General features: G+C 39.2%; 1 protein-coding gene across 1 annotated transcript in view; it reads left to right on the top strand.

Moving 5' to 3' along the window:
• Positions 1-14,889, top strand: part of LOC141914044 (uncharacterized) — a 53,350-nt gene that overhangs the window by 22,588 nt on the left and 15,873 nt on the right. Inside the window, exons 2-3 of the mRNA XM_074805305.1 lie at positions 11,307-11,384; positions 13,336-13,389. Of these exons, the coding sequence (XP_074661406.1) occupies positions 11,337-11,384; positions 13,336-13,389 (102 nt within the window). The 5' untranslated portion in view covers positions 11,307-11,336. The remainder of the gene's footprint in view (positions 1-11,306; positions 11,385-13,335; positions 13,390-14,889) is intronic.

Below are 14,889 nucleotides of genomic sequence, written 5' to 3'. Positions count from 1 at the left end.
GTCGGTTATGCTGCTGCTGCTGCTGCTGCTGCTGCTGCTGCTGCTGCTGCTGCTGCTGCTGCTGCTGCTGCTGCTGCTGCTGCTGCTGCTGCTGATGATGATATGTCTGCTGCTGCTGATGATGCTGCTGCTGATGATGATATGTCTGCTGCTGCTGATATGTCTGCTGCTGTTGATGATGCTGCTGCTGCTGCTGCTGCTGCTGCTGCTGCTGCTGCTGCTGCTGCTGCTGCTGCTGGTGATGCTGCTGTCTGTGCTATTCATGTTGCGACAAGACGGAAGAATGTCGGAATGGGACATGATGGCTGTAAAGTTATCCATGCCTTGGATGCAGTGACATCGCGCATAGATCAGATGCTACAGATAGTATTGATGCTGCCACGTACACGCAAACACAGTGTAGCACAGAGGGAGATGGAACGCAGGTGTTCATTGAGTAATCAACTGATTCTAAGACGACCATATTGGGAATACTTGCGCCGAGATGAATATTGGGTTTTACTGCTAGCAGCAGCATCGCAGCAGCAGCAGCAGCTGCAGCTACATCAACAGCATTAGTACCACCATCAGCAGCAGCAACAGCAGCAACAACAACAGCAGCAGCAGCAACAGCAGCAACAACAGCAGCAGCAACACTAGCAATAGCGATAATATCGACCAAAGCAGCAACAATAGGCAACCCGAACCAAGTTGAAAACGAAACGTCATCCAAACGGGTTCATTATTATTATATACCTCTGTGGTGTAGATTGCAGTCTCAAAGTCCCTGAACAATCTAAACCCAACGTGTGCATCGGTAACGAAAACTTATGCGAAGACCACCGCAACAACAGACATCTCGTTTGACGTTTCCAAATCCCCAGGTGGCCGTTACTGCTTGCCTTACTAGCCGATAAACTGCTTCATTGTTACAACTACTCACACGCAGTTTCTTCTCCGTAACGATCGACACCAGCATCCAGTCTTACTGAAGCAAGTCGTGAGACTGGTCTGAGTTACAAGATTGGTCTTAACTTGTCAGATTGACTACAGAACTAATATGTACTGAGACTGGTCTTAAGTTGTTAGATTGGTTGTAAAACCAAAATGAGCTTAGACCGATCTTAAGTTGTTACAAAATGAACTTCGACTGGTCTTAAGTTGTTAGATTGGTTATGCAACCAAATTGAGTTTAGAATGAGTTAGATCGGTTATATTACTGGTCTTGATTAAGTGCGATCGGAGAGATGAACAATACAGTTCTTGCTATGTAGCGCGAATACCCCGCGAGCAGTCCACCCCCCCCCTTTTGGCTGTGTGATAGAGTAGGCCATCCCCCCTATTGGTCTGTGTCTGTGTGATAGAATAGGCCTATATACCTCGCGTGTCAGTAGATTAGATTAATCCGGATTAGCGTTCACCAAATAATTATCTAACTAATCGCATTTTACGGAGCTCCTCTCTACTCACTCGAGTTGGTCCCTGCGGAGCTGTTTATCCTAGACTTTACGTAGCAGCGGAGCCGGTCCCCCGAGGACAACATCCTGTGATCAGGGACCTATCGAGACTTAACGTAACGGTGCTCGAACTAAGACTAAGAGTTTGCTAGATAATTCGTTTGATCTTCCTCCGAATCGATTTATCTTTTAATCCTGATTACGATTATTACGACACTGACAGACGACACAATCCTCTCCCCCAAAATCCGACTTCCAGAGATCAGTTTCAAAACTTCATAATAATAAATCCCCGTCATACGAATTTGAATTTAATTTAATTCTGAAATAGTGATTACGATATTTCAAATCATCAAAGACTCAATTATCGAGATTTGATTGAGATTATTGGTTTCATATAATCCTATTTCGACTTCGGGTTCAAGAGAAGAGTTTATCCCTGGCTGGCGTAAATTCGAAAAAAAGATTTCAAAGTAAAATTCAAATCATCGATTTATTCGCCATAAGAAGCTTGGCCGGGCTTTGAAAACAATCATCCTTCACGTAATAAACTACTGACGTGCTAACGATGTTAAATGGCGAGACAAACAACTGATACATATATTTTGTTGACTTTGAAACAGCGAGTTTCTTTGGCGGCACACCCAATTCCTAGAACTGCCATTGCTGCTTTACAATAACCTGGAAATTTTACGTAAATATGAAAAATATCAAACCTATACCAAAAAATTTTAAATTGATAACTTTGTACTTTGTATTTCCAAAAATTAGTTTACGTTTTCCGATAAGCTTTCTTGATTTGGAGCCCTTGTAATTAATTTTAAGATATGCCCTATTTTGGGGCCATAGACCCGACCCTGAGATTCGTTAGTTACAATTGTAGTTTAATGTAATATATTGTCCATTTATATATAATATAATTTATATATATATTGGACGTTTTCCACGTGTAAACATTCCGAGAGTATTCATAGTTTTTTTGCTAGAGTAGATATCGATGTTTCTACGTTTTAGATGACACACGCACTTCCTTCACGTGTCAGTTAAATAACGACCTTCCCTGCTGCCCAACCCCTATAACCACCGGTTGCGATCTTGTATCGAATTTTTAGATGAATTACGTCATTTTTGAAGTCGGTTTGACGGGTTGTTAGTCAACGGGTACAACGGGATGATAAGACGCCCACCTCGCAGTGGTGTTAATGGTTACCGATAACCTCACTTTCTCGTAATATCCTGCCGTTATTCGGCTTCTTACCACTGGCTGCGAGATACTCTCTCTAACTAGTCTTTCTCTTATCACTGCTTACCTGTCTAGAGTCGAACGGCGTTTTACACATCTACGATCCGTGAGACGTGATAAGCCGGATGATAAGTGCTTCCGTTGTTGAGTAATTCTTATCAGTGTAATTTACTACGAGATGTTACACTATTTACTGAAATGGACGCATCAATTTATTTATTTGTGTCTGGTTCTCGGTGAAAACTAAACGCAAATCACGCAGACTAAGCGCTCAGATATCAGCTAACGTACAACGAGATAATGGGTTGGTTTATGCTTGGAGTAATCAGGTAATTACTCTAAGGTTTACGTTCGTTCGGAAGAATCAATTAGATAAAAATTTTGTTTTTGTTTCAAAACGGATGACGTAATACATGGTCCATATTTGGCTGATGTCCGCCATTTTGGATTTCAATTGAAATTATTTTGCATCTTAAAAATCATACGCGGAATTCCCAGCAAACTTCTGAAGAAATGGTATGAGAGCGACGCAATCTACGTGGATTTCTGTACTACTTATGTAGTTCGACTTATTTGTTTTCTAAAGTCAAACGCTTTTAAGAAGTCGATACAATCCCACGTTAAGAGTCTATTATCGAGCGTTACTTGAGTGATAAGAAGCCAATAATTACGACGGTTGCCAATAAAAACGAGGGTATGGCCGTGTATGTGCAGGATTTAAAGGCAATAGTATGTTCGCTTTTTAGAAATCGATAAAAATCCATTGCGGTTTGCGAAGGGTTTCTTCATTTAGCGTAGAAAAAAACCGATTGTTCCTAGAATTCGATGTACACGGTATTTTTCAATGTCAAATGCTTTTTAGAACTCGTTTTGATCCACAGAAGTCTTTCGTTTAGCGACAATTAGTAGATTTCAATTGAGATTTCAATTTGTAGATATGGTTAGACAATTGTATTTTCAAGGTCAAAGGTTTTCGAACGGTCGAAAGAATCTGAGGAACGTGAAGAAAGCAATATTCGAGGGAAACTCATGAATTATCACTGGTTTAGTTTGAAAAGATTTATAACGGCTTATTTGATATTTCGTGTGTCTTACTTCACGTTTAGCGGAAACACTTGCTCTCTCTCTCTCTCTCTCGGCTGAGATAGAAGCATCACGTGAGTTCTAAGTGGCCTCTTCATAATCATCAAGTACCTCATTTAACTACCTGTGTGTCTGACTCCCCTTGTCCGTCCAATCATCACATAGCGATATTAACGCCATCTATGTTGCGTAATTACGCTGATTTCCGAGTTCAAAATCAAAAGACGCGAAAATCAACGAATCAATTTCACGTGTGTTCAGTGCTTCATCTGAGACATTTCTAATTGAAAATGAACTACAAACACCAGATATTAGACATTTTATCAGCACACTTTCAAAAACTGATCGTCCACACTTCACATGTGTTCAGTGCTTCATCTGAGACATTTCTAATTGAAAATGAACTACAAACACCAGATATTAGACATTTTATCAGCACACTTTCAAAAACTGATCGTCCACACTTCACATGTGTTCAGTGCTTCATCTGAGACATTTCTAATTGAAAATGAACTACAAACACCAGATATTAGACATTTTAACAGCAAACTTTCAAAAACTGATCGTCCACACTTCACATGTGTTCAGTGCTTCATCTGAGACATTTCTAATTGAAAATGAACTACAAACACCAGATATTAGACATTTTAACAGCAAACTTTCAAAAGCTGATCGTCCACACTTCACATGTGTTCAGTGCTTCATCTGAGACATTTCTAATTGAAAATGAACTACAAACACCAGATATTAGACATTTTAACAGCAAACTTTCAAAAGCTGATCGTCCACACTTCACATGTGTTCAGTGCTTCATCTGAGACATTTCTAATTGAAAATGAACTACAAACACCAGATATTAGACATTTTATCAGCGCACTTTCAAAACTGATCGTCCACACTTCACATGTGTTCAGTGCTTCATCTGAGACATTTCTAATTGAAAGTGAACTTCAGACATCAGACATTGAATATTTTATCAGCTCAGATTTCAATAACTGATCGTCCACACCACACACTTCAAGGCTGATATATAATATTATGATTTTCGCAAACAGTCGTCAGCAGAACGGATGCATTAAAACCAGCAGACTCGAGACATGCAGCGTCATTCGTTTCCGCGACTTTCGAAATGCTAGAAGTGAAATATCATGAATAATTCAGGTTGTAAATTAATTCCAGCGGTTGCGGTGTGGTTGAATTTTAATTCGTGTATCCTACACACTTCACGAGACCCGATATCATCGGCTAAAAGTCGGTCGTAGATTAAAACGTCGGATTTTAAAGAGATGAACAATTCCTTAATTGATATCAAATGAGTCGCGACTCCGACAACAATCTGGGGGCCCGCGAAAGAATTAATTCAGAATATATTTTCGAGTTTGAATTCATTAATTTAAGAGATAATCGGTTCAGCTTATGCGAAGTAAAGCCTTTAAAGCTCGTACCAGTTGCCTGAATGACGATTTTAACGGAAATAATCCATTCAAAAGCTTAAAACTCAACTTTTATATAATGCATGTGAAGCCTATGTGAATTTCAAAACGAGTTCTTTAATTTTTTTACTGAAGAGTTCTTACGGTCACTGAAATTGTTGGTGCTGTCATTAATAACTGATAAACGAAGGGTCTATTTGAGGAAACAGATATAGCTAGTGGTCAAGGGCTATTTTATTTTTTTACTGAAGAGTTCTTACGGTCACTGAAATTGTTGGTGCCATCATTAATTACTGATAAACGAAGGGTCCATTTGAGGATACAGATATAGCAAGTGGTCCAGGGCTATTTTATTTTTTTACTGAAGAGGTCTTACGGTCACTGAAATTGTTGGTACCATCATAAATTACTGATAAACAAAGGGTCAATTTGGGGAAACATGATTAACTAGTGGTCCAGGGCTATCTCCTTGCACGGGTTGGAAGTAGTGCTGAAATGCTCATCAAATCTATACACCATCATTTTCAAAAGTTTAGCTTTAACGACTTCGATACGTGTTTCGTGAATTTGACATCTCTCCTCGGTAAATGTGGTGCACACCACAGCTGACGTCGCTTAATCCCGTATTAATCCTGCCATATTACTCCGGGATTACTATCATATTAAGATAGATTAAATGAGGATAAAATGGCATCAAGTACCCCGATCTAGTCAGAGATATTATGACGTTCATACGGCGAATTATTGTCCCATAAATCCTACAAAATTCAGGATATATCGCAGCCGTTCTTAGGCGTAAGTGGATCCATCAAAAATCGCTTTACATCATTATTATGACGTCATAGTGGGATCTCTGGTGGAAGCCATCTTAGAAATGAAACCGTTCTGTATAATCTCGCATCAATTTGATGATGTCACAGGGGGATCATGCGGGCAGCCATCTTTCTAAAAGTCAAAGAGGAATATCTATTGAGGCACCGGACAATTTGATGATGCCATAAGGGAATTTATGGAGGTATTCATTTCATCCAAAAGGCTCGGTATCACTACAATTTGATGATGTCATAGGGGGAATCATTGGAGGTAGCCATCAATTCTGAAAGGCCTAGTGTCACCACAACGATTCTACAATGTCATTGGCGTATTAACGAAGGTTGCCCATCGTCATTTCTAGTTTCCATTTCATCCAAATGGATCAGCATCACTACACCAATTTGATGATGTTATACGGTAATTTAAGGCGGAAGTCATAATTTCTGAAAGGCTCAGTGTCACCGCAACGAATCTATATGACGTCATAGGCGTATTTTACGTAGGTTGCCGTCTGCTCTCAATCTACACGATGAACAGCTGACGATACACACTTCGTTAACCTATGGAGAAAACCGAAATTCCGAGCATACACGAATAACTACTTATCAGTCAGATAGAGTGATAAGACCCGAGTTCTTCTTATCGCTCCCATTCCCACTGTCTGTCTTATCGTGTCCTCGGAGATTAACGTGATTCGACTATATTGTGTTACCAATCACGATGAGGTTCATATGTTTTTAGGGGAGAGAAAGAAATTGTGGAGAATTTCTCTTTTTTGCGGCCAGTCTACAATCTGTCTAATTGTAGGTTATCATATCTGATACACGGGTTCTCTTCGGGCATTCGATACTTCATCGCCATTCTTAGCATCTTATATACGTTTCATCAGCACATTTTCAAAAACCGATCGTCCGCTTTGCAAACTTCAGCAGCTCGGTATATTTTACAAGATACGTTACAAGGGGTTTAGTACCTAATTTACTAAGAAGCATTAAATATTCAAACTAAGAGGTTGTCTTATCGAAGGCCAATGGGCATTTTTGGTCGTAAATAATGATGTGATCATCGAATCGATGAATTTCCGAAAGGCTGCTGGTTCCAGGCTCCAGATAAACATTAGCCACGATCACATAGAATAGAATAGAATAGAATAGAATATATTTTATTGCTCACAAAAATAAATTTGCTTAGAGCAAAAAAGACAATACAACATGTTGTTCAATATCAGAAACACGATTCTGTTTTATTTTGGATAGATGGTCAGATAGCCAAGATAGATAGCCAAGGCTGATATCGATCCAAGAGGGATTTTTGGCACGGGCCAACTGTTCGCACGGGTGCCATAATGGGGCATATTTGGCCCCAAATCGTTCCGTGTGAACGCGGCCGTTTACAGTTCAAACAACAGACACGGCTTTTTTGTCTCTTTTTTGTATTTTCGCCACGAGATCAAATCAGACAGATACTCATTGTATATGACACCGATCCGGGGCAAGCGAGGACGGAAAATTGAGTTTTAGATGATTAGTAAATTAACCAGAATACGTCGAGGCGCATGTGCCGTCTGCGGCAAGTGAGGATAATGAGATTAGCACGGTGATTCGAGACGATCCCAAAACGAATTATTTCTCCAGAATGGTCGACGCTTAATTCAAAATAATTGCGAAGGCAATGAGCATGTGGCTAATTGTCCGCGCACTCGAAGAAAGAATTAGCTGAAGTTCGGGCGTTAGAGTTTTTTTGTGACCCGACGAAACTTATAACTGTCTAGGTTTCGTTTCTTTTGATGCAGGCGTCGACTCCGCCTGTTCATGGCTTCATTTGAGAGATTCACATCAGCACACTTCCAAAACCGATCGTCCACGGTGACTTAACATGTGTTCAGTGCTTCACCCGAGACATTTCTAATTGAAAATGAACTACAAACACTAGATATTAGATATTAGACATTTTATCAGCACACTTTCAAAAACTGATCGTCCACACTTCATGTGTTCAGTGCTTCATCTGAGACATTTATAATTTCTAAATGAACTACAAACGCCAGACGTTAGACATTTTATCAGCACAATTTCACCTCACTCCACGATCTACGTGTAAATTTCAGAAAAGTAAATGTCTGAAGGGGCGCAGGTCCCAGGATGAGGATATTAATAACCGCATTCGTACCACAGTTGGGATTTCAGTTGTTATCGATAAAAAAAGTAACAAGAAGATAGTACATTGTAACCCTTACTATCAGTTGTCTGGCAGCCACGGTTCTGATTACGACTTGTATTTTGTATGAAAACATACCTAGCATTGTAAAACACATATTTATCATTCACTCGGTATTATTTTTCGGTATGTCACCTGCTGAGTTATGACCCAAGAATGCGACATACATCACGGTCTCCCTGATAGATTGTGTGTGAAACTATTTCTTGCGTCTTCGATTTTGTCCGTTCGGGGATATTTTGTTAAAGGAGTCTTGCTTGAAGAGTCTTGTGTCTTGATCTTGGGCCCATTTAGAATAATTTTTTGAAAGGTTTGACTGCTTTTTTGATGGTCCAGTTTAACGAAAGATCTGAAATAATGTACTTCGTATTTTGAGCATTCAACAATTCAAACGTAACCGTTTTAAGTTGATCTTTTTCATGAAAATTGCTCCTGCGGCCCAGTTTCACAATTGTGTGGGTTTAATTTCACTCAGCACCGAAGACGACGCCGGGCTCGAAATCCCAACGTAATAATTCCTCATCAAAAGGAAATGCGGTAGCCAAAAGCAAGAAGGGGATTTTCACATCGAACTCTTCTTCACATGTATCAATTATTATCTACGTACAATAGACGAATTACAGCAACCGATGCCGTCAAATTAACCGCGCAGATACCCCAACAATACCGGCATTGTTGCTTCTTTCGATCGTCGACGATGACGATGATAACCATTGTTGCGCGCGGCCGTCGTCGTTATGACGACGAAACGGATCGTAATTATCGTAGGTGAAATTGCTATGGACGCTATTGTTGTCGGCGATGGTATTGTTTCGCTAGCGCGAGTCTACCCTGGCAAGCGAGTGTGGTGGCTTTGTTGTGTTACTTAACAGTTGATGACAAGCTTATGCAAGTGTATTATAAGTCGATTTAGTGTGTGTGTGTGTATGGTCAGTGTTCGACCATGTGGAAGTATTTAATGATTTAGTCCATTATGACTGTCGCTAGTCTGGGCCGATAGCTTTCGGCAACTACATCAGCGATGACGCATAAGCTATTGTCTTAAATTGTGCTCGGCTGTTTAACGGCTGGATGGACGGGTGTGGTGGTGGGTATACGGTTAGATTGGTGGGAACATCCTCTCTCATGAGATCAGTTGAATCAGTGTCGTAGGGTATAAGTTAACCAGCACCGCTATTGTTCAAAAAGTTAAAAATAGTCTCGGCGAAAACCTGACATATTTTGCCATTCGAAAAACGAAGTAATGAAGGCAGTGTTGAACCTGGTTTATGTTAAGACTGGTTAAATCGAATTAATCCGGTTCTTACTTAGTCACGAATAATGAATGAGCCGTTCAGGTTAGATTCCCGGTTCGAGTTGGACAAATGTTATTCCGAAAACAATATTTCTTAGTTCTCGGTAACTGAACTACAATTTTCAGACGAAATATATTGAAACGGATTGGAAATAGGTCTGGAATAAAGTAGATGTTTAAAAAATCTAGTAAAATGACCGGCGAGTTGGAAAAAATACAAATGAACATTTTCTTTTTCTGAAAACCGAAGATACTCGAAAATTGTACGATTAAGTGACGACAATACAAGACGTTGATTATTTTTTTTATTTTTAAAATTTCATATAGAAGATATTTATTAGTATTATTAAGTTGGTACATTCCAGTAACATCTGACGATCAGCGAATTCGTGATGATCCCTTCGCCGCGGAATTCTTAGTTCGACCTCTTGGCTGCTTTTATATCAGTCATCATCTCAACATCTCTTCGCTGCCTACTTCCCGTTATTAGGAAACCTGATAATCTCCCTCGTTACCTATGACGACCGGAAAGACGTGACCATTGTTGTGGTTACCTACAGCGATATGATGAATTATTAAATATAATTAGGCCGCGCGACTGAGTCGTTCGTTTCCCCCCGAGCACGTATCGGAATGTTTGTTTTACGGCGAGTGTTAGTTAAATACGTAGCTGGCAGATGGCGCCACGTCCTTATGGCTTGGATCGAACGGATCTTATATTTTATATACGTGAATCATAATCAGTATCCTCAATGCAATGTGGTTTGAGTTATAATGAACGTTTAAGTGAAGTAAATTAAAAGTTGAATACCAGTTTAGAATATCGGTGTCAGTGCCCATGGGGATTGAGGTCTCCGAAAGGCGGGGTCCCTTTCCAGTAAATGGTAGGGTTTTTGACTAGCCTTGGCTTTATACGAGTTCTCGTAAGGGGTAGCCGTTGGTTTGGGCAGTTTAGGGCCAGTTGCTTGGCTAGGGCTAGCTAATGCGATTCGGGGTGTTTAATTTCTAAAATCCGAACCGAAGAAAAATCATCGTCGAATATCAAAATAATCAGAACGGCAGAATTGATCGGATATTTTTCTCGACGAGGAAATTATGAACGTCGCAAGTTTGATTAAATAACGATCTAAAGCCATATTTCGTTACTTAAACGACGCGCAGATGAATCGACGAATTCATAAATTTTAAATGAATCGCGCATCAATTTCTAATTAAATAATTTCCAACGAAGTAATTAATTCCCGATACGGAAAAGTTGCGAACGTATTTAACGACTCCCCGGCGACGTCGGAGAAGCTCTTAGAAATCACGACATTGCCACATTATCACGTCAACACTAGATGAGAGAGAAAGAGAAAGAGAGGGAAAGGGGGAAATAGGCAGTTTCAATTTCGTATGAATTTTTCATGAAATTTTCCGAAGTAGAATATATGCTCTCTGGTATAAAGATAATGACTTGTACTATCGTGAAGGTTTATACCGTTAGATTGTGTTACATGATTTTTCACTGAAGACCGGCCATGGGATTGTATTTTGTTAGATTGGTTTTAGAACCAACATGGCTTAGACTGGTCTTAAGTTACTAGATTGGTTATAGAACCAAAATGAGCTTATACTGGTCTTAACTTGTTAGATTGGTAATAGAACAAAATATGAGTTTAGGCTGGTCTTAAGTTGTTAAATTGGTTATAGAACCGAATAATGAGCTTAATACGGTCTGAATTTAGGAATTAATTGCTCGATTAAAATCTGTTTCTAAATATAGTTTTTATTTCGTCTATTTTTAGGTACGAACGTTGTTCGTTAGCGGATTACCAATGGATGCAAAACCACGAGAACTTTACCTTCTGTTCAGGGCTTATAAGGTAAAAATTAATATTTTGAAAAATTAACAGTTTTCGAACATTTCTTTCCCAAAATGAAATGTATTCTTTCTGTCGGTAGAGATTTATGTTGATATTTTCCCAAGATGAAGTGACAATTTTTTTCTGATGATACTTGGTTAAGATCGGGGCTATGATTCGAAATGTTTTTCTAAATATTCAACACTCGTGCGACGCTATTTCAGCCCCGCTCTCCTCGCAAATAAATGGAAATTAAAACGATAAAATTTAAGACGATGACAGTCTACCGCAATGTTAATTTGCAATAATTTTTTGTGCAAACAAAATTAAGATTAGTAAAATCTATTTATTCTTTTAAAACTCATTATACTTTCTTAGCGCAGAAATTACTTCGTTATCCTGGAGAAAATATCCGAATGAAATTGATCACTTATTGATGAAATGCAGAGAGGAAAATGGATGTGAAAATAAACACATTTTTCCATCGAAAACAAAAAGAAAGTGTTGATACCTTCATTAACCCAGATGGTCTTATCGACGTGACAAACACTAGCAGTTTGATCACACCCGATAAACCAGTCGATCTGATTGGCTTATACTCGAATTACGTATTTACATAACTAATAAATTTGTAACTAGTCCCCATTGCGCGCCGACGCAGTCGTTACTATGGTTACCTGTCGGTATCAGGTATATCAATACGGGCAGTATATGTAGACTGATTGTGTATTGATAATAAGTACGTTTGTCCTCTCTCATTAGTGAAAGCTCTAATTATCCCCGACCCCCCTCGATTTCTAGCAGTTTCCATTTCTCCATTCGGGACACGAAAAGTATTGTAGCGGGATAATTTAATTAGTCATTGTCACCAGGGGGCGCATTGGTCGACCTAGTTTTATTATGTCGTTCCCCTCTAAACCATAGATAGTAATTAATTACTCGCCGCCAGGGGGCGTATCATTATCTGATATGAGATTAGTGTTTACCGATTACCGCAAGGGCAGTCACCAGGGGGCGCTTCTTTATGTTTAATGGTCAGTTTGCCTAAAGAATTACACGACTCTATCTCGCAAAATATGCTAACCTTGCGTGCTAAAACATCGGTTAACCAAAGGGTACCCTCGTTTAAAAGATCGTTATTTTGGTTGCACTAGGGGGCGTTACCAGCTGTTTATATTCAGTAGTAGGCATGGTTTCTTAAAAGACAGTTGAACTGACCAGCAGGGGGCGTTGTTTATGTTGTTATTTTCAGGGTTACGAGAACGCTCTGCTCAAAGTAATGGGTAAAACAGGCAAAAACAATGCAGTGAGTAGAGACAGCGTCGCCCGTGGCAACCGTCACTCGTGGCAACAGTCGATCGCGTTCACTACGAGCACACCACGTGACATAACAATCACCACGGAAACCGGCACCAGCGCGCAGAAAAAAAAACAATTCTAGATGTGTTTTTTTATAGTTTTTTGTTCGTTTTTTTCTAGCGCCACACGATGCCCTGACGACGCGACGCGCGTTGCATGCTGGTTTTTTGCGCGTCGCTGCAGTCAGGTGCGCGTCACCCCGGGTGTGATCACATACAATGCATCACCACCGTTCAATCAGAGAATATATTGTCGTCACTTCACCCCCTCACTTGCCGCAGCAGGCAGGCTGGCATATCGACTAACAACCGATCAGAATTCGCCACCAGGGACCGCCGTGATTCTACAGTTGTAGCGGTTGAATTTGAATTTCGAATCAAAACAAACTAAATCTGATTTCTATTGAGTGATATCCCGACTACTGAATCAACGAATTCGAAGTCGATGTAATTAAATCTAACCTATTCACAACTGTAGAGCCACGAGGTGCAACATGTCCTTCATTGCTCCCTCTAACAACAAACTCACCCCACCCCCCTCAACGATTTTGGTTTTCAATCAATGTTGTTCGTTCACCGCGACGTTTCCGTCGCCTCTTTGTACATTTTTTCAGGGCTACGAAGGTTCACTTCTCAAAGTAACGGGCAAAAACGGCAAAAGCACGTCGGTAAGTAACCGTAGGCCGCCGTATCCAACTTACGTCTGTTTCAAGGTCAAGTGGAGCCGTTAGGGGCGCCACCGCCTGGTCTCTATCTTCATCGTTAGAATCCCGCTATCTGGTGTTAGGAATGCATATCAATAAAATGAATTATCCCGTGAACTCCCGCCCTCTGGTGTAAGGAATGCAAATCATACAATGTATACACTCCCGTATATATGGACTGGTTCCCGCTACTATTCGTAATTCCCTGCATCTATATGAGACTGGTTACGTCCCGTTTCGTATGTGCCTCTATGAATGTCTAAATTTGTCATGCAGTCAGTTCTATCATTATTTTCGTAAAACTAGACGTTACGTTGTATACTCAATTTACATATTCCAATTTCCTTTTTTTTCTGGTATCCTAAATTTAATTTGTAGTGGAATGAAAATTGTATTTCTAGAAATTTGTGTTGTTAGTTCAGGCATTTTGTCCCATCTTAATCGAAATTTAAAAAAAATAGACTTCCTTTCGCTTAGATATATCATATAATCATGTTCGTGTGAAATATCAGATACTGCAGCCATTTTAACTGCTCTTAAAAAATCTATGCTTTCTGTGGCCGAATCTTCTGTAGATCCAAATCTTAGTTAGTCTCTTGAAGCTCCTTATCGATGTCAACTTGGGTTTCTACAAACTGCTCGTGGTAAAATCTATGCTTTCTGTATTCATCTTCCAATTTCATCTCTCCTTCCATCGATTGGTTGAAAATCGATGAAAAAACTATGCTTTTCTTGGTTATGTCTTAGTTGTAAACCTACTAGAAACACCAACTTTTGTGGATTTGGATACAATTGAAAATTCGTACAGAATTATCTATCTGCCTATGATTTATTATCATTTTATCATTTTATTTTTTACTGATATTGTATATATCAAGAATTCCATCTGCAGAATAGACAATCTTATTAATAAATTCTAAAATATCATAATATCATTATTAGTAACTGTTTTATAGTAATGAATTATGATGAAAAAATCGCTATTTAAATGAGTAATTTTTTTTTGGTATAAATTCTTACCATCAATAACATATCACCTATATCACCATCTATATCAAACGTTAATATTGATTAAAAAATTAATACAAATTGATAAATCCTTTGACCATAACCATAATCATTAACTTATACTGGAAAATGATTATTAATACGGTTTCATAAAAGATATTTAGTTAAATTAGAATTTAAATTAAAAATCAATACAAACTTTTACACGTTTATTCAGTTGATATTGATGAACTCCTGAATTACGTAATTCTATACTGGAAAATTATTATATACACGTGCTGAGTATCTAATGCTGAATCTAGTTAACGGTATATTTTTGGGTGTGGTCGTGTGTATTAGATAAACGAGCCTCTCCTTTCGTGTGTCGCCAATAGCGACGACGTCATCGAATATAAAATCCCATTATTTTCCATTGGAGCGAGAAGAATCTTCGATATTTATACACCGAGTTTATTC

The sequence above is a fragment of the Tubulanus polymorphus genome, chromosome 12 (assembly GCF_964204645.1).
Source record: "Tubulanus polymorphus chromosome 12, tnTubPoly1.2, whole genome shotgun sequence".
In the NCBI taxonomy this organism is placed as follows: domain Eukaryota; kingdom Metazoa; phylum Nemertea; class Palaeonemertea; order Tubulaniformes; family Tubulanidae; genus Tubulanus; species Tubulanus polymorphus.
The sequence above is the reverse complement of the archived record's forward strand: the minus strand, read 5'-3'. Positions and strand labels throughout refer to the sequence as shown.